At 26.8% G+C, this 26,151-nt stretch overlaps 1 protein-coding gene across 3 annotated transcripts in view; it reads right to left on the bottom strand.

Annotated features, from left to right (window-relative positions):
• Window positions 1-1,895: 1,895 nt before the first annotated feature.
• The window catches only part of LOC136086778 (adhesion G protein-coupled receptor L4-like), a 141,017-nt gene continuing 116,761 nt past the window's right edge, over window positions 1,896-26,151 (bottom strand). For all 3 annotated transcript variants that reach the window (XM_065809266.1, XM_065809265.1, XM_065809267.1), the window contains 9 exons: window positions 26,065-26,151; window positions 18,185-18,464; window positions 11,552-11,836; window positions 11,237-11,441; window positions 10,313-10,578; window positions 8,388-8,454; window positions 7,854-8,092; window positions 2,086-2,262; window positions 1,896-1,952 (listed from right to left, as the gene is read on the bottom strand). The exon at window positions 26,065-26,151 is cut by the window's right edge and continues 84 nt beyond it. In XM_065809266.1, the coding sequence (XP_065665338.1) occupies window positions 1,921-1,952; window positions 2,086-2,262; window positions 7,854-8,092; window positions 8,388-8,454; window positions 10,313-10,578; window positions 11,237-11,441; window positions 11,552-11,836; window positions 18,185-18,464; window positions 26,065-26,151 (1,638 nt within the window). In that variant the 3' untranslated portion in view covers window positions 1,896-1,920. The remainder of the gene's footprint in view (window positions 1,953-2,085; window positions 2,263-7,853; window positions 8,093-8,387; window positions 8,455-10,312; window positions 10,579-11,236; window positions 11,442-11,551; window positions 11,837-18,184; window positions 18,465-26,064) is intronic.

Consider the following 26,151-nt stretch of genomic DNA (forward strand, 5'->3'; position numbering starts at 1 on the left):
TAAAAATAAAGTTAAGTAAGCTTTTAAGACATAATACACATGCGTCTATAAAAAATGGTCGCAGTGTATATAGTAAAATTCCGTGACAATTAGTAGTTTTAAAAAAGTGCTTAAGTGTCCATTAATGGACAGTTAAGTTTATAATGGAAAGTTAGGTGTAAGAAAATTCAAGTTTTTTCTTGTGAAAAATCGCTGTATAACCGTTGAAGAACTGTTGTTTAGTGACTGGATTGCAAAAGATTTTATTAACTGTAAAACAATACTGTTATGAAAATAAAGGAAGTATAACTTTTTTTGATGCTAAATGGTGTTTGAAATTCGATGCAGCAAAAATTACCCAATTTACCCTCGTTCAAATATAATTATAAGTGACATGTAATTGGCTATAACAGCCTAATATAATTCAAATAAAAAATTACTGATTATAAATTTTACAATTTACAAATAAAAAAACTACTGGTTATAAATTGTACAATTTACAAATAAAAAGGTATATACTATAAATTTATAATAAAAAGTTACACTTAACCTTAATTATTGTAGATACAAATTTAAAAATAAAAAAGTTACTAAAAATTACTTTATTCATATTTAAAAAATCATAATGCATATGATTTACGCCAACCCTTATTAGGCTAAATAAATGTTAATGACTGTTTGTTTTGTTTGATTGTTTTTTTAAATATTTCAAGGTATATAAATTTTTAAGATCCACTAGTAATAAGTTGTTATTAATAGACTCCAATATCCAACAAGACGTTATTATTTAAAAGAAAATTAATTTTAAACTGAAAAAAACATGGCTATATTTTCTCGTACATCTTAATAAAACAAATGACAAAAACTATTTTCTGATTTGTTTAACATATAGGCGATTTATCATTTAATCGAAGACTGTGTACATAAAACTTGAGTTTAAGTTAAAATTTTTAGTTTACACAAGGCTACCAAGGTTAGCCTTGTGTAAACTAAAAATTTTAACTTAAAAACCAATAAAATGACTACGATATTACGTATCATTATTTGCACAAAAACATTTTTTTTATTGTAAAAAAAAAAATGGTTTGTAAAAAGTCTAACTTTTACTAATTTTTAATTAAAATTAATTTAAAGAAAATTAGTGTTGCAAAGTCGTGTATATAAAGTTGTTACATAAAGAAAGTTAAAGAAAATTAGTGTTACAAATTTAGTGTATATAAAGTTGTTGTATAAACAACTCTTTAAAGGTTTGTGATAAAAACTTATAATCATAATTGTACAGTGTTTATAGTTTTATAACCTTTAAAATTGTTAAATAATTTTATCAAGAATAAACAATAAATTGTTTAATCTTGATAAAATTATAGGCCAGGAAAGAGAACAATGTGTTTTTTTTTCTGAATAATTTTCTGAAAGAGTTTTTTAAAATATTTAATAGAAAAGTATCTTTGTTGCTATGAATTGGCTAAATTATTTTATGATCTTTTTATTTTATTAACTAGAAAACAAAGATAATTTTTAGTATATACAGAAAAACAAAAAAAAAAACAACCAAACCTTTGCCAAATGCTTAAATCAAACATTTACCAAAACCTTGTAAAATCCGAAAATTGAAAAAATTTAAGTAATAATGTATAAAATATGTGTTTACAAATTAACCAAAAAAAAAAAAAACTTAAATTGTTATGATATTTATATATAAAAATACTGAAAATGTTATATATATATATACATATATATATATATATATATATATATATATATATATATATATATATATATATATATATATATATATATATATATATATATATATATATATATATATATATATATATATATATATATATATATATATATATATATATATATATATATATATATATATATATATATATATATATATAGTGGTTAAGGTTTAGATTACTTATATTGAAGTTTTTAAAAGTAGTCTTTTGATGCCAAAAGTGTCACTATAAAAAAAGAATGAAAAGATATTATGAACTATAGATCCAAAAAAGAATTTTTTGTTCTTCAGAATATAAAAAATAGTAATTAAATAAAGAAAATACGCAAATAACGCTTTTTTTAAACATCTTAACTTACTGGCTGTTGAATTGTCTTTCTTTTTTTTTGCTATAGATGAACTGAAAAAACGATGCATGCAAAAACGTATTTCATTTTGGGCCGTTGGATTGAGAGCAATATGATGCAAAAATAAAAAAAATCCTTGAAAACTTGTCGTGATGCAAAAAATCCATTGAAATACAATATATAATTTTCCTGTAACAAAAATTGAATTATATAAAAGTAAAAGTAAAGAATACAAAAAAATTATTTAAAGAGCGAAAAATTCAAATTCAATTTCAATTCAAAAATTTCAATTTAATAATTATAAAATTATAGCTCGTAAAATGGTAAATATTGACAATACAACAAGTTTAATTTTAAACGCGTTTTTTACTTTTATTATTTAAAACTTTATAAAACAACTACAAATACCATAAAATTTCGAACAAAATCGCACTTAAAGTTGAATAACTCCGCTTTGTTTTGGAATTTTAAACTAATTTTTTTAAATAAATAAACTTAAACTGAATCGAGCCATGTTAGAAAACAAGTACGTTGATAATAAAATGGGTGTTCTTTTTAATTTGTAAAAATGAAGTTTTTGTTCGGAATAAAGCAAAACGTGTTCCTAATTTAGAACTTCCATAACATATCCCAAAAAATTGCATTAAAATTAAAATAGTAAATAATTTATACTGGCGTAGATCTCTAGCTTAGAGTAAAGTAAGAAGTATTTTTAAAAGATTAAATTACTTTTACGTTAAGGTATAACAACCCCGTCTCCTTGTTATAAGGACTCGAGACTAAGGGTATAACATGGTACAGTGAGGGCATTACCTATTTATTAGATTCGTGTTCATTATTTTTGAAATCAGTCAAAAGAACTCAATCTCACTGTCTGTTTCTGCAAGTTAACTACTGTTAACAAAAATCTTAGCTATTGTTATCAGGTGGGTTGCAACCTTAGCAAATGCTACCCATTAACCGAATTGTTATCAGGTGGGCTGCAACCAGATAACAAATCGGTAGCAAATGGGTAGCAAATACTACTTATTTGCTACCCATTAACCAAATTGGAAGCTTTTAGTGCTTTTTTATCATTTAGCAGTTTTGTTTTTTTATTTCTTAAAAAGGTGTGTTTTTAAATAGCAGCAATTCAAGCACTAAAAATTGTTTAATAAACCTTCAAGTTTGTTCCCTAAAAATTATTATTTTATACAACTCGGTTATATAACCACGGTATTCCTCGCCATTAAAAAGTATCGCAGTTTTTATTCATTTGGAGCTTGTAAGCCTAGCTATACTGTACAGATTTGATTATTTAAAATGACTAACTAGAATTAAAAAATTATAGCACCCAAAAAAATTGATTTAAAACATAACAAAATAAAACAAAACAAAGCTACAAAAATTAAAACTATTAAAAGTTATTAACAGTCCTTGCACACAAACTCAATTGTCGTGATAATACAAGGAAAACACGACCAGTTTGAACACTTTTCACATGCAACTCATTTGCTGCTTATAGCTTCGTCTCAGGCTTCCGCGGGAATAACAAAGATGATTAAAATGATGGAGATTACAGATTTTGGCTTTTAATATTTTGACTAGTAGTCATCTTTGTTGTTGTTTCTATACTTGTTAAATTTTAAAGCTTTTCTTCATATTATTTTTTAAACCTTTAAGAATGGCTGCATCTAGTTTTTCATCTTTCTCGATCGACTGTCTCAGCTATTTTTTTATCAAGTTTTCTTTTCTTAGCAGCTTGTGTAGCTTTGTCGCGAGTCATTGCAGATAATTCAGTCATATTATAACATGTTGTTTTTTTGATAATTGTGCCCTTTGCTTTATTACCGGTAAGAAGCTTCAATCTATCTCTAAGCACACTGAGCACTGATTTATAAAGATGATTGTTTTATGACATTATTGATACTATCCAGTTCTTTAAATATTACTTTTGCTGAAAGTTTTCATAGTCTTTTGAAATTAAAATATTTGTTACACTTGGAGAAATAGTCCTGATTGCAGGTTTATTTGGAGTTACTTTTGAAAGATTGAGTGGAAATATACCAGTATTTTTGAAACCAATACGTGCATTTTCCGCTTTAAAGACTTTATTTGCAATAAGGTCTTTTAAGATGGTAGGAAACTGTGGCTAACTCAAACTTAAATAAGAATTTCTGAGCAAGAAAATGTCTACAATTTGCTTCCATTTTTCTTTTACAATTTTAAAAATACCGATATTATGAACTGAAAAAGTTTATTTAAAATAAAAGACCGATTCGCCAAATAACTCTGTTATTTTGCAAATTGCTCTTGGTTTTTCAACACGAGCAGCATCATTTATTCCTTTTAATCTGTAAAAAATATTTCTTTAGAAATGTTATAGCATAAAGCAGCTTCTGAATTGTTTTTATTATTGGTAACCTCAATACATAGTTTTTTTTATAGCTGTTTTTGTCAACTTTTTACTCTTTTTAATTAATAAACGTTAAGATAAACAAAATGTTAAAAATTCATTAAAAAGCTTAAAAGTATTTATTAGTTTTTAAGTTTTTCAATAAAGAATCCGAATGCTGAAAAATTTAATTTGGAAAAAATAGACTCTTTTTTAAAAGAACGCTCTTCAATTAACAAACTGTATTCAAATATGGTTTAAGTATTAGTCTACTGCAAAACAAAAGTTGCAATTTGTTTGTGTTTGATGCTTAAATGTATCTTTTTAGTGCGGCATATTTGCTGACTATTTTTTATATAACTTAATAAACTCTTCCAAAAAAATAAATTTTATATGAACAAATAAAACCCGAAAAAAAAATCAAATAAAAATAACATTTAGAGAAAAATCATAAGCAATTATAATTAATAAATAATAATAAGCAATAAATAGCTTTATATTACACTAGTTCCTAATCAAATGAATCAATTATATTTTAGTTTTATATTACAGTAGTTCCTAATCAAGCGAATCAATTAAATTTTAGCTTTATATTACACTAGTCCCTAGTCAAATGAGCCAGCAGATAAATAATAAACATTCATATAGTAATTGTAAAGCAAATAAATAAATTGCAAACATTTTAGTTACAGAAAAAAAAAAGGCCTGAGGTATATCATTTTCATCAGCTTAAACTCTACATTCACAAAAAACAGGGTTGACTTTGTTTATATTTTTACAATCAACTTGATGCGACAACATCAACTTATGGGACAACATCAACTTGATGTGACAACATAAGTGTTGTAAACTTGCAATTAAGATTAAAATAAACAAATTTTTTTATTTAAAAAAAATTGTTTTTATGCAATAAAACTCCGAACAATTTTTATAGAAGCAAATAAAAAATATTGCAGTGGGACTCCAGAATCAAAACTTATAGGCTTTTATAGAATAAAATTTGGGGTAAAAGTCCATAAACATTTACCCCAATAAATTCAATTAGCAAACTTAAAGGCTTGCTTAAAATTTTTTTTTTTTAAACATATAATTTTAAATTAAGATGGGATAGGAAAGAACGCCAAAATACAATTTTGTGGTGTTTGTAAAATATAGTAATAGTAATATTGAGAGACGTAGGGTGGGGCAACTAACCTTATGCCATATATTGATTACTAATATGTTCTTCAACCTTGACATCTTAAACTTACTACTAATAGTCTTTTTATATTTACCAGCATTTTATGTTAAAATTTTTGTAATTAGTGCATTTAAAAAAGAATAAAAAAAATATGTTTTTAGGCATTTCCCCGCATTTATAATAAAATGCACTCCTTAAACTTTAAAGTGGAAAACAACAGTTACCACAGTAACAAAAACAACAGTTACCACTGTAACAAAAATACAAATTTCTTCTAAAAAACAAAATGAAAAAAAAACAAACTTTTTCTCACTCAATTTTCATTTTAAACACAATTATGTTTATTTAACTTTTAACACACACTTAAGTTTACTTAACTTATATAAAGTAACAAAATAAATATACATAGACATAAAAATATAAAAGAAAAAATTACATTATAATGTGACTCAATTCATAATAAGAATTTCTTAAAACAAAATGTGATTTGATGTCATGTGAAGTAAAAAGATATCTAAATATGAATATATACTTACAGAAGATTCAATGTTTGTGTATTATAGGGAAAATGATGGTTTTTAAAAAACATTATTTCAAATACTTGATCTTTTACATGCAATGAAACGTTTTAATTAGAAATTATTTAAATAGAGACCAAACTTACAATTCAATATTCAAATTGACAATACTCCTACACAAGTAGGTATTGCCTGTATTACTGAGAATGGTGAAGAGCTTTAAATTAACCTATGTGGATTAGTTAATGCAATTCCAAATTGTACTAAGTTTAAACATAATTGTGTCTATAAAGATAATTGAGCAAAAAAATAAATATTTTTAGCAATAGTTTGCCACTGTAACCTTTAGAAAGAAGAGAACATTTTTAGCAACAGTTTGCAACTGTAACATTTAGTAAGAAGAGCATCTTGTCATAAGAGTTGACAAGATGCCTATAAACCAATATTTATTCTTTCAAAATATTAATGCATTAACAACAAAAACTTTACAACCAAAGGTACCTAAAAGAAAAGTATAAGATTTAAAGTTTGCAATATTTATAACTTTTAAATATATGATAATACAAGTTTGTTAAAGAAAAAAACTGGCACAACCTTAAACCCCCCTGAAATAAATAAAACTGATAACTAAGCCTTGAATTTTAACATTAGATTTATATACACAAACTCTGATTTTACTGACTCAAGAAAATGTTTCTTGAATTCCATTTTTCTTTTAACTTTTTTTTTTTTATAGACATTTTTTTATTGTTATTTCCAATTTTGTATTATTATTTCCTACTTTATTTAAAATTTTATTATGAAAAATAAAATAAATATTATGCTTGACTTGACATGATAATTTTTTGTTATTATGATTTTGCTTTGTTTAAACTAATTAATTTTTCCGTAGTTTTTAAAATACTTTTATAAAGTTTTTTGCCCAACATAGCAAAAAAGTTTATAAAAGCATTTCAGTGTAATTATTTAACATATATTTAATAAATTATTTACCATAATAACATTTCTAAAATTTTTAACCATAAATTTAATGCAGTAGTGTTGTAGTAATAGAGAGATCAATTCGTAAGCGAGAGGTTCCAAGTTTGATCCCCACCCTGGTAGTACCACACTCAACTTGTTTCTCCACGAAGTGGACTTGTTTGTCAAGGTTCTTGTTTTGGAGTTATAGAGTTAAGAGAGGGTTATAACTACAATTAAGTAACCTCCTCGTCTGTAGTGACCTTCACGGCCTTGGGGAGGTGAATTAACTAAAAAAATTAAAATATTCTGTATCACCAGGCACTTTTAACTTGAGTTTCCTATAGCTTTAAAATAGTTGACAAAACCACTGGGGAATAATGGGGAAAATGTTTTAAAAATTTATATAAAAGAATCCTATCAGTTTGATCCTGCATTTTTTTATTTTTTTATATAAAAATTATTTTAAATTTTATTCCATCAAAACTATGGTTTTTTTTACCAAAAAAAAATAAATTTGTAATGCTTTTTAATAATAAACTACTTTCAGAGAATTCAAAAAAACAAATAATATTCTTGAAATTTTTATATATACTATATAGCAACCTGTAAACAATTAATAGAGCCTTTTTATCTCATCATTAAAAACAATTTTTTTAATCAAATTTTTGAATTCTGGGTCTTTAATTAAATTGCAAAGTGTATTGCCTCGGTAGTGGTTGACAGTTGAATTTATATAAATGTTTACCTATTGCAAGCAAAGCAAACACCCAAGTAGTTCCTAGTAAGCAGCTTAAAATAAACACATTTTTAACATCTTTTTTGAATCGAATAAGCGCTCCTTCATCTTTAAAATTGGCAGAAAGATCACGTTTTGGTTTAGATATCTTTATAATTACAAGTAAAAGAACAATCAAGTTAACAACAATAATGCAAGTTACAGGGAGCAACATTCCAATGTAAAATGGATAACCTTGAACTGTGCAACTAAATAAAAAAAATTTATAGCAATTTAATGAATAATGTTGATATTGATTTCTATTTAAATTTACAATAAAAATATGGTTTTGATTGTATAAAAATGTATTCAAATGGTGAATTTTGTAATTCTTTATTTAAGTATTCAAATGGTAAAATTTGCAAGTTCTTTGTATTTAGTATTCAAATGATGAATTTTGTAAGTTCTGTATATTTTAAGAAATAATTTTTGATTTTAATTAATTTCTAATATTTGGTGTAGCAGTAACATTTTATTTAACTTACAATTACAATTAAAACTTACATTTCAGAGTTACCAAGATATTTAGAATGAACAACGCCAATGTAGATAACAATTGGTAAAGGCAATCCTAAAATGTAAAGTATTAAAGTTAGGATTAACACACAGTCACCAAGATGACTTAATGAAGGTTATTAGTAAGAAGGTCTAAATCTTTCCGAAACAAACTTTATACCTTTTAACTCTTGACTTATTTCTAATAAACTCTAACTCTCACCTACTTCATTTCTCATCAATTCAACTCATTTTTATATATTCTCTCATTTTCAACTCAATACTTTTTAGTTTGATGACCATGGCTTGATGGAGTACAGAGAAAAGGTAGATTTTTAGACCTTGGTGTATAGAGAAAATCATGATTGCTTTACAATATTTTAATATTTAAAGAGTGTGTCCTTTGGTGGAACATCATATTTATTACAATTATTTTTACTCATTTGAAAAGTATCAAAGTTTTTAGGAAAGAAATGTAGAAAGACAATATAGTAAACAACTAAACAATCCGTATACATAATAACAGAAAATTGTTAATTAACATTAAATATAAAATACAAAGATTTACTTAGATTTACTTACTAGATTTTACTAGTTTAAGGAAAGACTTTAACAGGAAACTTATCAAAGTATTGTTGACACAATATATTTTTTTAACTTATACAATGCATGTGTTTGCCCTTTTAGTAAGTGTTATCTAATTTTTTTATTCTCCTTTTTTTACACTTCAGCTCCATGTCTGTACAGACATAGATTGTGATAATTTCTTTAATTTAATGCTCCAAAAATTGTGATACATCCTAGAAAACATACTCATACACCTGACATATCCATTTATGTTTTTGATTTTTTTCATTTTCTTTGTTTTTATACTTAGCAGCTAGGACTTAAAGCAATATACATACTAATACCATTATCTTAAAGAACAAGTATAACAACAATATTTTATAACAGCAATATTTTCATCATACTTTAGGCTACCTGAATGATCAAATATATTTATTTATAGTATTATTTATTGTGTTAATGTTGTAATAACTTTAAAAAAATATAAAGATTTTTAAAATGCTATACTCTAGCTAGAAACATACGACGACTGCTATTTCTCATTGAAAATATATAAAACATGAGGGATATTATCTTTCATTAGAAACTCTCACAAGCAATTTGTTTTGATAAAAATAAATACATAAACTAGTTATATTTGCAACTTCTGTGCATGAACATACATGATCTTCATTTAAACAGCTCCTGTGACTCTGTGATACAGCAGAATTCTGTAACTTTATAAAAAGCATTCTTAATATATAAAATATTACTTTTAAAAAAGCAACAGAATACTGGTAAAATTTATATTTTCTAAAAAATTTAAGTTTATTTATCTAGTAACTAAAACTTGCATTTTTCTGTTCTGTCCGTTTCAAACTTAATTTATTTTATGATAACATCACTAATGTATACTAAATCTTGTATGAATATGTATTCTTAGTTTACAAAATATCTAAATAGGTTACAATTAAGTAAGAGTAAATTAGTGATTATATGATTATGAAAAAAAAAACAAAAAAAAACAGGATAATAAAAACAAACAAAACATATAGGAATTTGTGTATGTGATTCATTGGAAATGTCAGAATCAGTACTAACAATAAAATAAAAAAATTTTCCACAAAACATATTTAGGAAATCTAAGTAAATTAAGTAAATTTCAAAAAAAACATTTTCCAGAAAAGTATAATGAAAACACAAGAATTGGTTATTGTTGTGACCAAATTAAATAACACATATGTAGACAATGGACAAACTTTCGAACATTGGTGTAACATTCAACTTTTTATAAAACAAAAAAAAATTTAAAAGTTGATATGAAATAAAATACAATTACAAACATATTTAAAACAAAATGTTTAAGAGAACTTATATTTAAAATTTACCCCATGCAAATAATGAAGACTTCACCATAAAAGATCTAGTTTCCAGTTTACTCATTACAGTTATTTTTTGATATAGGTTTACTCCTTCAACAGCCATCCAACAAAATGTGGTCAAGACAAAGTAATGCAAGCCAGCAGCAACAATTTTGCATTTGATTAAAGACGATTTTTTTCGTTCTGCAGCAGTAATGAATAATATTAGCAGAGTAAGTAAAGACACACACATAAAGAAATGAATTTTATGAGTGCGATCTTTTCGAAGATTCCTTTAATAACAAAAGTAAAAAAAGTAATTTGAAAAACTCAGCCAATAATTAAAATATAAAATTCTTCATCATATTTTAAATATTAACCATTACAGACTTGTTCCTATGTATCTATTGCAGTAATGTATTGCTGTATAAGTGCTATTATTAGTGTGTTGCTGTAAATGTATTGCAATGAACTTGTAGATGTGATTTTATAGCTAAAGATTTTAAAAATCATTTTGATGCAAAAAAATTAAAAAATAACTTAATAGAAAATTAATAATATAAAAGTCCTTAACTCCTCACTGCTTTCCCTGTTTTAATTCCTCTTTCTAAAACATGCTGTTTAATTTAGTGTGCTTTAAAAATAAGCATATAACACTTTTTTTTAAAGATTTAACGGAGAGAAATTGTTAAAAATAACTTATATAATGTTACTTATATAATAACTTAGAATTTATACAATTCATTTACCAGAAAATCAGAAGTTACTTTTAACAAATTTTGGAATTTCCCTATATCTTTTTCCTGTTTGTTAAAACTTTATAGATAATTGAGTGATATGAGTGATGATGAATAAAGATTTACAACCTTATATCTTATTTGGTTGTTACTAATAATATTTAATAACATTTTATAAAACTACCATGTTTATAATTATAACTTTAGGAATTACCTTCGTAACAGTATCAAAACTGTTAACAGTAAAGTTACTATGGAAATACCACATCCAATCCAAGTTATAACTTTTAATTCTAAAGGATTGTACCCAATTTGAGAGGTATCCAAAATAAGTGCAAAATTTGTGAGATGGTTGCACATACAAACTACGTATGTATTTGATTCATTAAACTTGTAACATCCATTGTTTGACCATGCATCTAAAAAGTTATATATTTGATAAAATTTTTTAAATGAATTAATTTCTGAAAAAAAAGTTATGTGATGCTTATTGTTTATAAAAAAAAAACCAGAAAGAATAAATACTTACTTATACTTGAGTTCCAAAAGTAACAACTAAATTTTCCATTTTGATTTTTTGGCTTTTTAAATGTAATGGAAATCGGTTCACTTAAGTCAATAATAGTTTGATCAATAATACTAACTGAAACAACAGCACTTGATATTAATGCTTCGACTGATCTAGAATCAGATAAGGATACAGATCCATTTGTATTAAGAAAGAAGTATGGATTTCGATAAATAACGGCATACATAAGGCTATGATGAGGAATAGCTGCCTTTGGAATCAGTATAACTGCATCATTATTTCCTTCTAAAAATTAAAATTAAAAATTTTTCTAGTTAAATACCATAATTTTTGTTAAATTCTTGTAAACCAGTTAAATAAAAAATCTTGTTGAATATCTTTCATATCAAGAAAAATATATCGCAAAAAAATCTTGTTGAATATCTTTCATATCAAGAAAAATATATCGCAAAATGCATTACCATTTTTTAAATAAAAACTATATATTCTACAATACCTCAAAATTTTATTTATTTAATCACTTCTAGCAAGATTAAAAAAAATAATGATCGGGTTCAAGTATAAAAATTGAGTTTAAAATCTCAAACCTAACTTGTTCCAGTAAAATATGTTGCAGCAATTTTTTGCAGTAACTAGCTGCAATAATACTTTCCAGTAACTTTTTTCAGTAATACACTGCAGTAACTTCTTTAAATCTAGTAACATGATGTTTGTAAGCAGTATATAAATTCAGGTCAGGTCAAGTCAGGATTTATCATATTTACCCTGCTAATTTTAACATAAAATAATATAATAACTCATCTAGGGTAGATATTAGCTGGATTTAACTGCCTTTTAGAATATGTTCTACAAAAATATTAGAGATGTACGCCGAAAAAAATCTATTAAATGGTTTGGCATCCATAATTCATCTAATAGGCTAGCATAAATATAAACCTCTTTTATACTACTTCCAGCTAAGGACGATGAAGAATGATTGAACCATTTTTTAGAAAGTTATTCTAAACTCTGTATTGAGTATCACTAAACACAGAGTTTAGAGGCTGTTACACGCAAAAGCTGTATTACATTAGAGTATCAACAATACCATGTTGTGCTTGGAAGACACATATTTGTGCATTTGGTGTGGGTTGTTGAGACCACACAAAGAGCGCTTTGTTATGGCTTTGATTAGAAAAAAAGAACAAGTTGAGCTACTGCATTGCTTAAGGTATAAAAAGTAATAAAAACAGTTTTAGTAAATTTTATTATATAAATAAAAAAACAAACATGCAAACATGTTTAACTAAACTTTCAAGTTAAAAGTTGTAACTAATGGATTTCTGTCTCTTTTGAAAAGAAAGGTTCAATATGAAAGACTTTTTTTTGATTTCCCAGATATACTTAGAGAAACCTAGGAAACTTCTATTACTTTTGTATTGAAAATAATTGTTATGTTTATACCAGCAACCTTTAAATGTGTGGTTTGTTAAAATTAATTAAAACTAGTTTTTAAATGTAAACTAATATAAATAAAAACTAATAAAACAAATCTAAACTAGGTATATGGATTGAAATGAGCTTATATCAAAATGCTGGCAAGGAAGCACATTTGTCATCAACTTTAATGTTATCTAAGCTAATACTGCATTGTATTTTGTATAAATTTTTTTTGTCTTAAAGTTGTTTGTAACGCCTGATGATAAGATAAAGGGTGAAACTCTCAGTCAAAAACTGCTCAAAAAATAAATTTCTCTTAAAACTGACATCTCAAGACAGACAGTAAATAGAAAATTATTTGATCATAAACTTGTATACTGCTGCTAGAAAACCAAAAGGATCAAATCAGCTTGAACTACTACATTAATTCAAAAAAATGTTTGATCATGAAATAAAAAAAATAGTATTTATCATTGATTCAAATTATACGGATCCTAATAGAAAAAATAGTGTAATAGTTCAAAGACACCATAATGAGAAGTTTCATAATCATTTTATTGTACTATTATTTATAAAAGAGTCATCAGTAATTGTACTTTTTTATAAATGACAAAAGTCTTTTTTGGAGGTATTACTTAATGGAAAATTATTTTTTTTATATAAGCAAGTAAAGATCTTCTCAGTGACAAAACAAGAGGATTGCACAATTTGATTTTTCTTAAAAAACGCTTTAATTCTAGAATTCTTAAGTACTTTTTTGATTTAATTTGAAGTGTTAAATTTTCTTCTTAGATCTGTGACTGGTTCAGAATTCTTGCTATTGAACTGAGAATCCATTTTCGCTTTGTAGATTATGGAAATTATTCTTGGTATGTTTATACATTTAGTGATCATATAGTATGGTCTTTGGAATTTTTGGCAGAACAATATGACTTGAATACTCAAGCGTATCTTCACTCATCTAAATATAGAAATGTTATGTACTCTGTACACAATTAAGCCTTATGATAGAAATATTATGTACTATGTACACAATCAAGCCGGGCGTGACAAATAGCGCTCCCTATTTTTGTAACGAGAGTAAAAAATTGCACTTGTCTGAAGAACCTGAGGGAGAAAACTATAAATTGATTTTATAAAAAATATTTGTTGTAAAACTTTTTGAAGTCAAAATTTGTTTAAACAGTAGAGCTTGCATATTGTTAAATAAAAAAGCTACATTCGTAATAAAGTACGTCACGCATAATTTATGTGTGACATTTAATTTTAATTCATGTCGCATAAGTTCAAATGAAAAACCTCAGTGCAAGAGAGCCAATAATTTATTTGTTCTATTTGAATGCTAAATTGAGCATGATGTTTTTTTTTTAAATTCTAGTTGAACTTTTTTTAGGGTCCATTTGACAAAAACCTTTGCTTGACTAGAACTATCTTATAAATAAATATCTATCCTAATAGTTTATCAAACTAAAACGTCACTTAGAGCTTCGATTTCTTACAGGTTCGATCACATTCTATTAATTAATAACTATTATATTTAAAATTTAAAAACATCAAATAAAATTTAAAACATTGGAATATCAAATATTTTTTGTCAAATATAATTTAATAAACTAAAAATTTCACTGATATCTTCGAATTGGTAAAGCTTATATTAAAGTCTATTTGTTAAAAAAGTTCAAGCTAATCGAAACTAAAAATTAAAGAAAAAAAGTTTCAATAAACAATACAAATAACATAAATTTGTTGTACCTATTATTTATTGAAACTTTTGTAAGTTTTCTTATAAACAACAAAAGAAAAAATGTAACGTTACTAGTTTCACAAACCCATTTCTTAAAATATATGTCAGTATATAAATTATTCATATATTATACTTGTATAAGTATATATATACTTACACTAATATATATTATATATGTATAATAGTAATAGTTAATGCTGATGAGACAAAGCGCCAGGCAATATCTATGACAGCCCATATATAATAATTACTGTTCAGTTTTAAATAAAAAAGCCTTAATAACAAGCTTTCTTGATTTTAGTCTTGTTTGCTATTGCTTTTAAATTGACTGATTGCAAGTTCGATTTAAAGCTGTTAAGTGTAATAAATTGAACGACTTCTGCTAGTAGACTATTCCATCCATAAACCACTCTATTGCTGAAAAAATATTGCCTTTTCATACAATTTCTAACCAATTCAGGTTTCAATCTATGCTTTACTCCTCTAATGTTAGATGCTGGACCTGATGAGCAAATAGAGTTCGTTGCTTAATTTTTTTTAATATCAATCTTTTCAATACCTTTAAATATCTTGAATTGCTGGATCAAGTCACCCCTTAGCCGCCAAGTCTCTACAGTTGTCATATCCAAAATTTCTAATCTTTTTTCTTACTCAAGATCTTAGTTCCGGTATCATTTTGGTTGCTCTTCCTATAAGTATAAGTATATTAAATGTCTATTAAAAATTAATTAAGTATATAACCAAGTATATAAAAACTTGATAATAATTAAATTTTAAATTCAGTTTAAATTAGAAAGCAGTTTTCTATTTTGAACAAATAGTTAATGGAAAGTTATGACATCATTACTGCTAACAGATAGAACCGAATGTCTATTGTATTTAAAACGTTTTGTCTTGATCAGAATAGAAAATTTAAATTAAAGAATTAAAACTTGATAGAATTTTGAAAAACCAAAAGCAAATCCACAAGATTTTGTAAGGCTAAGCGTGCATAATCACACTTGTTGATAACGTGTTTTAGTTTTACGCGCCCAAAATATTGCACTGGGCGATTTTATACATCACTGCACAGTGCTAGTTAGACCTCACATCAAATCAGAAATAATTAAACAAAAAGTGTTAGTTCTGAAATGGGCTTATCAATGCTTCAATGAGAAAATATTTCTGAGAAAAGAAGATTTTGATTTAATTGAATTAACTCTTATATACCTCGGGGAAAAAGTATCAGTAAACAGAATGTTTAAAATTCACAAACCAGGTGCAACTCACAATGCAAGATTTATGGCACATTATATTTTTTGTTGCAATAAACTGGTATCATAAAGAGGATTCTGATGTTGTAACTGCTTTGATTTTGTTTGTTAACTGCCATCTTTGGTATTTAACAGAAGAGCTTGTTATTTTATCTTTATTTAATGAAAAACTGTCAGTTTCAAAAGAATAATGATGGCAAAGAAACTTTTTTTTACCCCAAGACCAAAAACTTTATTATTAAAAAAACCAAAATTTCCAACATTAAATTCTTCAACCTTTTTTGGACCTAGGTCTTGGCTTCATTTTGAATAATTAGGACTAACGAATAATCAAGAAAGACTCCCGATTTGAACTCAAAACTAATTTAGGATTAAGGTTTTCATCAATCACAGTAGTCTGGTAAACAATATTACTTAATAAACACTGATTGTTCAATGGGCAAGTAGTCTTTGTAATGCAGTTGCAAGTTCTTGCATTTAAATTTGTATAACAGTGTAAAACCTTGTGGTTATATGAACTAATTATAGACTTTACGTTTTGCATACAGCTATAACTAACTTTGATTGAATTTCTGTTATATTTAGTGAAATTTATGGTTTACTGGAAAGTGCAGGTCAATTAGTTAAAGGAAATAACTGCCTATTTTTGTTTCCACGTTCTGACTAAATGGTGGGTTGTACCATATGACTTTTCGCTTTCGATTTTTGTTTTAAATCAAGGTAACTTGAGGTTGGTATTTCAGTTTACAATTATAGCCACACTTTTTTAAAGCTTCTTCGTATGGTGGGATAGCATTATAAAAAATAGATTCATTTACTGACGTGGCAGATAATCTCAATTCAATAGTGCAAGGGAGTCTTTTGATAATACTAGGTGGGTGGTTTGAATCAGGGTGAACATAATTCAGAACATTGTCGCATTTCCGGTATGGTTGAAAAGAATACTTATAGAGGTCAAATGTCACATCGAGATAGTTAACTATTTTCATATTGCATTGAATAGGAATAAGAAGATCGTTACTTTTACAAAATTTTAAAATTTTTTTTTGATTTTCTCCATTTGCTGGCCATTTTTGTTTCTAAATCCCTCTAGCCCATCATCACAATATAGGCCAAAATCATCTCCATTATAATACTGCGAAAGTTGGAATGAAAGAAAAATTCCTACTAACTCGCATACTTCAGCACCATCATAAGCGTCTATTGTAACATCAAAGAGTTCACCTTTTTTCATGATCCACGCATCTTTGTTGTTAAGAAGTAAAGATTTTCTTGCATGTCTTATTAATGTTTTGTATTCAGTATTTATTATTAGATGTTTTTTAGCAAAGTTGATTGCATCGCCCAACAGCAAATGCCAACCGAAGGGCTACTGGAAATAATATTTTGATGCGGTTTAGTCGCCTGACCGGGCGACTTGATTTTTTCTTCATTATTATTATTATTATCTCAATAATTCTATAAGCAAAATTTATGCGTCCAAATTTAAATTAAGCAAAATTTATGCGTCCAAAATTGAAGAAGATGACTTTTATCTAACATAATTACAACCACCCCCTTCTGCGTACGTACATATTATTTATTATTTAAATATTAACTTGTTGTGACATTCTAAGAAAATGATAAAAACCAAGTTGCGTAATTAAAAAAAATAATACATAAAAAGTTTGAAAAAATAAAAAGTAATCCTCATTAAATTTAAAAACCAGTTGTGACAGTCAGAAAAAAATTTAATGTTTTAAAAACATTAAATTTTTTTTAATAGTTTAGGAGAGATAGTCAAGATAGTCATTACTCTCAGTCGTCCGCAGCTTCAACAGCTTGTTTCTCCATCAGTAGGTTTATGATGTAGGTGATGGAGAAACAAGCTGTTAAAGATAAAATTAGATAAGTGTTTTTACTAACGGCATAAATAAGCCCTGAAGTGGCATAAAAAACATAAAAACATCTGAGTTACTGATATTCCTTAAAAAATATATTACTTTAAAAAAAAGTGTTCACTTGGTGAAATGAAAGTATAGTAATACTACTATTATATATATATATATATATATATATATATATATATATTTATATATATATATATATATATATATTTATATATATATATATATATATATTTATATATATATATATATATATATATATATATATATATATATATATATATATATATATATATATATATATATATATATATATACAAGCTAAACTTACCATTTAAAAAGAAATTCTTTTCTATTGATACAGCCATTTCTTTATTTGAATTTTCTTTTGCCACTATATAAATATCAGTAGAAGAAGCTTCACAATTACTCATTCCTATATTTCTTAAAACAAAATTTTGAAACAGATAACTCTTTGAATATTTCTGTGCCATTATGTCAATTGTTTCAATAAACTTGTTAGAAGAACTGTGCTCATTATGTGTTTTTAAAATTAATGTTTGATCAAGATCTAAAACTACATTAACCAAGCCTAAAACATTTTGCAATACCTAAAAATAATGTTGTTTTTTATTTTTATTCTTACAAAATTAAAAAAAAAAAACTTATTATTTATTCTTTTCAACTTTTAAAACTTCTCTTTTGAAAAATTCAGCAAAATAATTCCAGATTATCAAATGATTAATAATTTTTCTGTTTATGATAAAATATAAATATATTAGTGTCACCATTAAAGAAGATTTTTTACTTTAACTTTTGTGCCATAGATTAAGATCAACCTTTCTTATCCATGAAGCTTTTATAAGGCTACCCTATTTCTGAAGTAAATCTTTAGAAATTTATTTCCAGCATAGTAATTCAAACTTTAACAACCTTGCCTAAGTTCTTAAAGATATAATAAATGTATAACAATAATAATAACAGTAATAATAATTAATTAATATAAAAAAAAATTTATTACTGTTATAATTATTGTTATACATTTATTATATCTTTAAGATTATCACCTATAATTAATAGTCAGGCTAGGAACAGATAAAATTTTTGGCAACACATAAATAAACATTCATAAAAGATTTAATAATGGAAACAAATGTGCAGAAATAGTAAATTGTTTTATTTTAGCTAACAAAGAAAGAAGTCCCAGGCCTCCTGATAGTTGCATGTTTTAAAACAGGCCGTTACTTACGCATATATCAACTTACATATTACTGTTGGTTTATTTCAATTTGTTGCTGCTAATCTCAACAAACTTCTGTAAGTTTAAATAAGTTGATTGTTTAGTTAAGATATCAAGTTGTTTAATTAAGTTTAACATTATAAAATCAATTAATGACAAAAAAACTTGAAGATACGAAATTCAATAGATAAATCTTCAAAAAAGAATAGAAATATAAAGGTGAAAATATAAGGAATAAAAAATTGGAGAACTTAAAGACCATTTTGGTTAAGTTTTAACTGACACCATTATATTATTTAATAAAAACTTTTATTTTTCGCCTGTAATGTCTTCTTCTTTTTTACTTATGGTTTTATGTAATTTTGTAACAATTTTGTAAAAATTTTTTTTTAAATTACACCTGATGATGCTGACTGCTATAGGTCAGCGAAATATTGTAAATAATTATATAATTATATTAAAATATATTTAAATCAAAAATTTATACGCAGCCCACTTTATCAAATTCAACATATATATATATCCATGTGTATATATATATATATACATATATATATATATATATATATATATATATATATATATATATATATATATATATATGTATATATATATATATATATATATATATATATATTTATACATAACGGGCCACAAATACGTCAACTTATGAAGGATCCTGCATTTGACAAAGCTTTGAAAAGGCAAGAAAACGAAACTTGGGAAGCTCCTAAGGGAGTTATTTTTGGATTTTTAGGCAACAAAAAAGGTGATAACTACATTCAATTTGTAACAGCACTTCTGCAAAAATACCATCAACTTGGATATAACATGTCCCTAAGATTCATTTCCTCCACTCACACCTAGACTTCTTCCCCCCCCCCCCCAAGTTGTAAAGCTGCTAGTGATGAAGAGTTCACCAAGTTATTTCTGTAATGGAACAAAGATATCAGGGTAATTGGCTACAATGAGGCTACGCTTGCAGATTACTGTTGGTTTGTGTGTAGGGATGCTTCAGAACTAGTCTACAAAAGGAAGGCAAAAAGATCACAATATTGTGACAATAAACCATAATCATTTTTATACCAATTAGCTTGATGATCATGATATCATTGTTTAAAACTGTTAGAATCCGTCAGGGTTAGGGTTAGAGTTAGGGTTATTATGATATTATTTGATATTTGCTTGGTGATCGTGACTTCTTTGTTTGAAATTGTTAGAATATACCTATAATAAAAAAAACCAAATGTACTTTAAATATTATTAGAATATGTAAATTATATGTCATATTGCTCTGTTGCAAATTAACTGTAATAAAAATTTATTGCTATTGCATATCTCAGAAACTAGAGCTAAAAAAAAATTTTCGTTGTCATTTTAGTATAATTTGAATTAAATTGCTAAAGATACAAAAAAATATATATATACTTTTTTTGTTGCCTAGTGTTAATTCTTTGGCTCATTTTTTTCTTGGACAAGCTATTGCTAAAGCATTGTTCCACAACGTCACTATTTTATTACTAACTGTTTTGTTAGTAATTCTTAACTTGAACTCAACCAATTGTGTAATAACCTGATAGTATATCTTTTTTTTCTCATTTACAAGATAAGTTTTTTTTATGTCATCCTCTCTTAATAAAACTCCATATCTTATAACGCCTCTGTTGGTTGGTAGTTCTGAAACTAGAAACTGTTTTCTGTTTTACTAGTACTTATTCAGGTTTTGAATACCATTATTCCAACAAGTTATAAAATACTTTAAGACACTTCGTTGTTAAAAAAAGAAAAAAAAAAACTTTAAAAAATATAATTAGAATAAAAGCAATTGAGTTTCTAAAATTATACTTAACAACAGTTGCTTAATTATTTTGTCAATAAAAAATAATTTAAATAATAAAAAAAAAAAATGTTTTAGTAAATCTTTTTGAGAAATAAAATCATATTTTTTAATAAAAAAATATTTATAACTAAATATATCTTAAAAAATTACAGATATTAAGTTAAATATATATTTTAAAAACTAAATGTAACTTTGTTTTGTTGATCAGAAGTCTGTTTATTTTAAAAACAATATTGTTCCGTAACCTTGTTATTACATTTAAGTAAAAAACAAAAACCATTTATACTTTCATAGAAAGGCTGATCATCAAAGAATATTTTTCTCTGATTAAAAAAATTAATCAGATTTTAAATCTCCATTAAATTTTACAATTTTTACCAATATCCTAATAATTTTATTAAACCATTTTTTTAAAAAATTCTCAAATTGACACACCTAAATAAATATATATGTATACATATATATTTATATATATATATATATATATATATATATATATATATATATATATATATATATATATATATATATACATATATATATATATATATATATATATATATATATATATATATATATATATATATATATATAATATATATATATATATATATATATATATATATATATATATATATATATATATATATATATATATATATAATATATATATATATATATATATATATATATATATATATATATAAATATATAATATATACAGTACAATATAATATATATATATATATATATATATATATATATATATATATATTATATATATATATATATATATATATATATATATATATATATATATATATATATATATACAGTACAATTTCCTTCATGTCCTACTGCCTTGTAGGATAAGCCTTTTAAGACAAAGGCTAGAAGTTGCCAACTCCAATTTAAAACACCCCCTGCCTTGGGGCTCTTAATAGAGCAATGGCTAGAGATGGTGTCTCAATAAAAATACTTATCTTAGGCAGATGTTAAATGCATCCGGGTACTGTCTTGTAGAAGACCTCCTCTGCAAAGACTCAAGGGGTAAACAGAGTCTATCTGTTGACTAGCCTCACCTCTTCACCCCTTCATCATCTCATCTTCTTCCTGCTTCATCACACTTCACTCTATTACCTTTCTCTTTGTTCTATATCGCTCTCTTTCACCTCAAGACTGCACCCTTTTTGATGTTATTTCTGATCAAATTGACCAAGTCCTCTCTCTTTATCCATCAGCCAATATTGTTGTTGTCGGTAACTTTAATGTTCATCACACTGAATGACTTGGCTCTAGTATCAGTGACTCTGCAGGCATTAAAGCCCACAACTTTTGCCTTTCTCAATCTCTAACTCAAATAGTCAACTTTCCAACTTGCTTTCCAGACAACCCTTACCATTTACCTTCTCGACTACTTGACTTATGTCTTGTTTCTGATCCTAGTCAGTGCTAAGTTTCTCCACATTCACCCTTAGGTGCTTCTGATCTCAGTTTGATCTCTCTAAAACAATTATCTCATTTTTCTTCAACATCTGAATCCCCCAATCAATGTACCTCTTACAATTACCTTAAAGCTGACAGGGACACTTTTCCGTAATTTTCTTCGTGATGGCCCTTAGGTTTAAATCTTTTGTCTTCCTGTTGACAAATGTGCTTCTTACATAACTTCTCGGATTCACGCTGGAATGGAATCTTTTATTCCTTTTAAAAAATTTGGAAATTATATGAAACAGGAAAGCAAGATGAAGGAAGCGAATTCCAAAGAACTGATGTTTGAGGAAAAAAACTAGATGAATAAAAGTTTTTGAAGCATTTTGAAGCAACGGTCACAGAAAAAGTATAAGACTTAATTGAATGACGAGTAACATAAGAATGAATTTTAGTAGATGCCACAAGATACACTAGCTCTTTAGAGCAGTGCCCACTATAGTATTTGTAGAAGAGAGAAAGAGAAGCAACATTACGACAATGTGTTAATGGTTAGGGGTTGACTACAGGAGCAGGTCCAACTATGTTTAAAATATGTTTATGCACCTTATCTAAAAGAGAAAGGGCATCATGAGAAGATCTACCATAGATATGGCAACAGTTTTCCATACAAGGAATAGAGATAGAGAATAAAATCGGGAGTAAGAAAGTGTCGAGGTCAATTAAGTAACGCAACTTTAGTAGATGCTAATTTGGCAACGGATTTGATATATGTATCCAAGAATGATCGGTAAGAGTTAATCCTAGAAGATGAAGGGTAGATGACTCATTGAGTACATTACTGTTCATAAATTTAGGAAGATCTAAATTGTTGCAATAACGATTGGCTAAAAAAAATTGAGTTTTATCTAAATTAAAGTTCACCAGCCATAGTGAGCGAACAATGCTACCTTAGATGTGGAATATCTGAAAGATCGTTAATGTAAATCAAAAACAGTATAGGACCAAGTATTGAACCTTGAGGAGCCCCTGAAGTTATAGAATATGAGGAAGAGAGCTGTCCATCAAGGACAACCTTTATACTACAATTGGAAAGGAAGGATTCAATAATCTTAAAGATGCTGCCAGATACACCATAAGAAGAAAGCTTATGGAGAAGACCAGCATGCTAAACTTTATCAAATGCTTTAGATGTCAAGACCGATGGCCTGAACCTCTCTACCATTATCTAATGCATAATAAAACCTATTAGATATTACCGTTAGCCAATCAGCTATAGAATAAGAAGATCGAAACCAATATTGATGATTAGAAAGTTATTAGACTCAAGATGAGAGATCAATTGTTTGTTAACTAAAGATTCAAAAACCTTGCTAATGAAAGGAAGAAACCTAATGGGACAGTAGTTAGACAAATCAGATTGCTCTCCAGTATTTTAAAAACAAGGATAAAAAAATGCCGCTTTCCAGCAGGCTGGAAAACAAGACTCTGATAAGCACTTATTGAATAGTTTTGAAAGTATGGACGAAAGCTTCGTAGAACACTTCTGCAAGACTTTAACAGGTATGTTCTCCGGACCACAGGCTGTAGAAGAGTCTAAGCAGGAAATCACTTTAGATAAAGAAGCTGAAGTGATACAAATGTCAAGCAATAGATCAATTTGTTTGATGGCTAAATCAGGTAGAACGCAACTAGTGGAATCAAGAGATGATATTGATGAAAATTTCTAAGCAAACAACTCAGCTTTGTCTTTAGGTGAGGTGACAAAGTCTGAACCATACAAGAAAGGTGGAATAACAGATTTGCCCTTATTATTGATACTATTAAAGATTCTCCAGAAGTCACAAGAGATTGGCGTTTGACATAACCTGTTTACAATGGCTTCTAGCAGTAATAAACAGACGTGTTTTCTGGAGAATTGCTTTGCTGATAGATATGGAAATAATGGTTTCAATAGGAAATTGCAGCACACAATGTGAGGAAAACTATGGAGAAGAGTGAGGATTGACCTGAAATTGCGGAGAGGGAATAAAAAATTTTATGCCAGCCTGCATCCACAAAGTTATGTAAGAAGCACATTTGTCAGCAGGAAGACGAAAGATTTCAACCTAAGGGCCATCACAAAGTAAATCACGAAAAGAGTCCATGTCAGCTTTAAAGTAGTTGTAAGAGGTATGATGATAGGGGATTCAGATGATGAAGAAGAATGAGATAAGAGTTTCAGAGAGATCAAACAGTGATCAGAAGCACCTAAGGGTGAATATGGAAAAACTTAGCACTGACTAGGATCAGAAACAAGACAGAAATCGAGTAGAGGAGATAAATGATTCGAGTTGTGTGGAAAGCGAGTTGGAAAGTTAACTATTTCAGTTAGGGATTAAGAAAGACAAAAGTTGTGGGCTTAAACCCTGCAGAGTCACTGACACTAGAGCCAAGCCATTCAGTGTGATGAGTATTAAAGTCACTAATGACAATAATATTGGCTGATGGATAAAGAGAGAAGGCTTGGCCAATTCGATCAGAAATAACATCAAAAGGGGTGCAGTCTTCAGATGAAGGAGAGCGATATAGAACAAAGAAAAAGGCCTTAGAGTGAAGTGGTGCTAAGCAAAAGCACATAAAAGAATAATCTGTGGATTCAAAGCTAGTTTCCCAACAAATGGGTGAATTCTTACGAATGTAAATGCCCAGGCCAAGCATGTGACTATTAGAGTCTTTACGAATTAAAGGAAGATAACCATCAGCACTAAGATCACAAGACGAGAGAGCTGAACTCAAATTAGTCTCAAAAAGAGCAATAAGGTCTGGCAAATTTGCAAGAGATACTAAAGAGTTTGCAAGTTTGCAAGAGAGACTCAACAGAAGAAAAGTTACTACAAAGACCACAAATATTAGTGAATATGATAGGTCTAGTGAACTTTATGATGACGATGACTTTTTTGTGTTTTATAGTTTTTGGTACATTATTAATTTTTAAACTTGTTAAAGAACTTGACTGAAAGCATAGAAAGTACGAAGTACACTGTTTAATAGCCCAAGCAATTGCCTCATTAATAATAATAATCCCTGAGTCGTAACAAAGGGCTCCAAATGTGGCCTTGACAATGTACACCAAAAGTATAAACAGAGACACTATCCATGCGCCACATGGCAATGTTAATACTTTGATATTTTTTAGTTACTGATGTCATAAGATTTTATGTCTTAACATAATAAATTATTTAAGTTTATGCACATAAGAGGGAAGAAATAACTTTGTTTGGAGGGAAGAAAAAACTTTTATAGGAAAAAACGACTTAATTTAGAAGAAAGAAACAACTTTATAAAGGGAAGTAACAACTTTAGTTGAAGGGATAAAACAATTTTATTTGTAGGAAAGAAATGACTTTCTTTGGAGGAAATAAATAACATTTTTCAAATGGAAAAAACGACTTTATTTCTTGAAGTAAAAGTAATGTGCAATTAATTTACTTGAAAAATGTTGGAAAAATGAAATCAATTTTAACATTCAGAAAAATGAAAGTTTAATTTGCATTTCAATAAATATAATCAAGTTCATATTAAATATATTATGTGATTTAAGTTTTAAAAAGTATTGAAGTAAATAAAGCTTTAAAGTTAGTTAAACAATAATTTGTCAAATGTTATCTTAATTTAAATTTAAAAGTGACCAAACATGAAAAAATGAATTACTACTTACAATTACTTTCTCGCTTTCTCCAACGTTCACCTTTATCGATTGACCTTGTGCAAGAATATCTGCTAGAAGGGATACATCGCGGATAGT

The sequence above is a fragment of the Hydra vulgaris genome, chromosome 11 (genome assembly GCF_038396675.1).
Source record: "Hydra vulgaris chromosome 11, alternate assembly HydraT2T_AEP".
Classification (NCBI taxonomy): Eukaryota; Metazoa; Cnidaria; class Hydrozoa; order Anthoathecata; family Hydridae; genus Hydra; species Hydra vulgaris.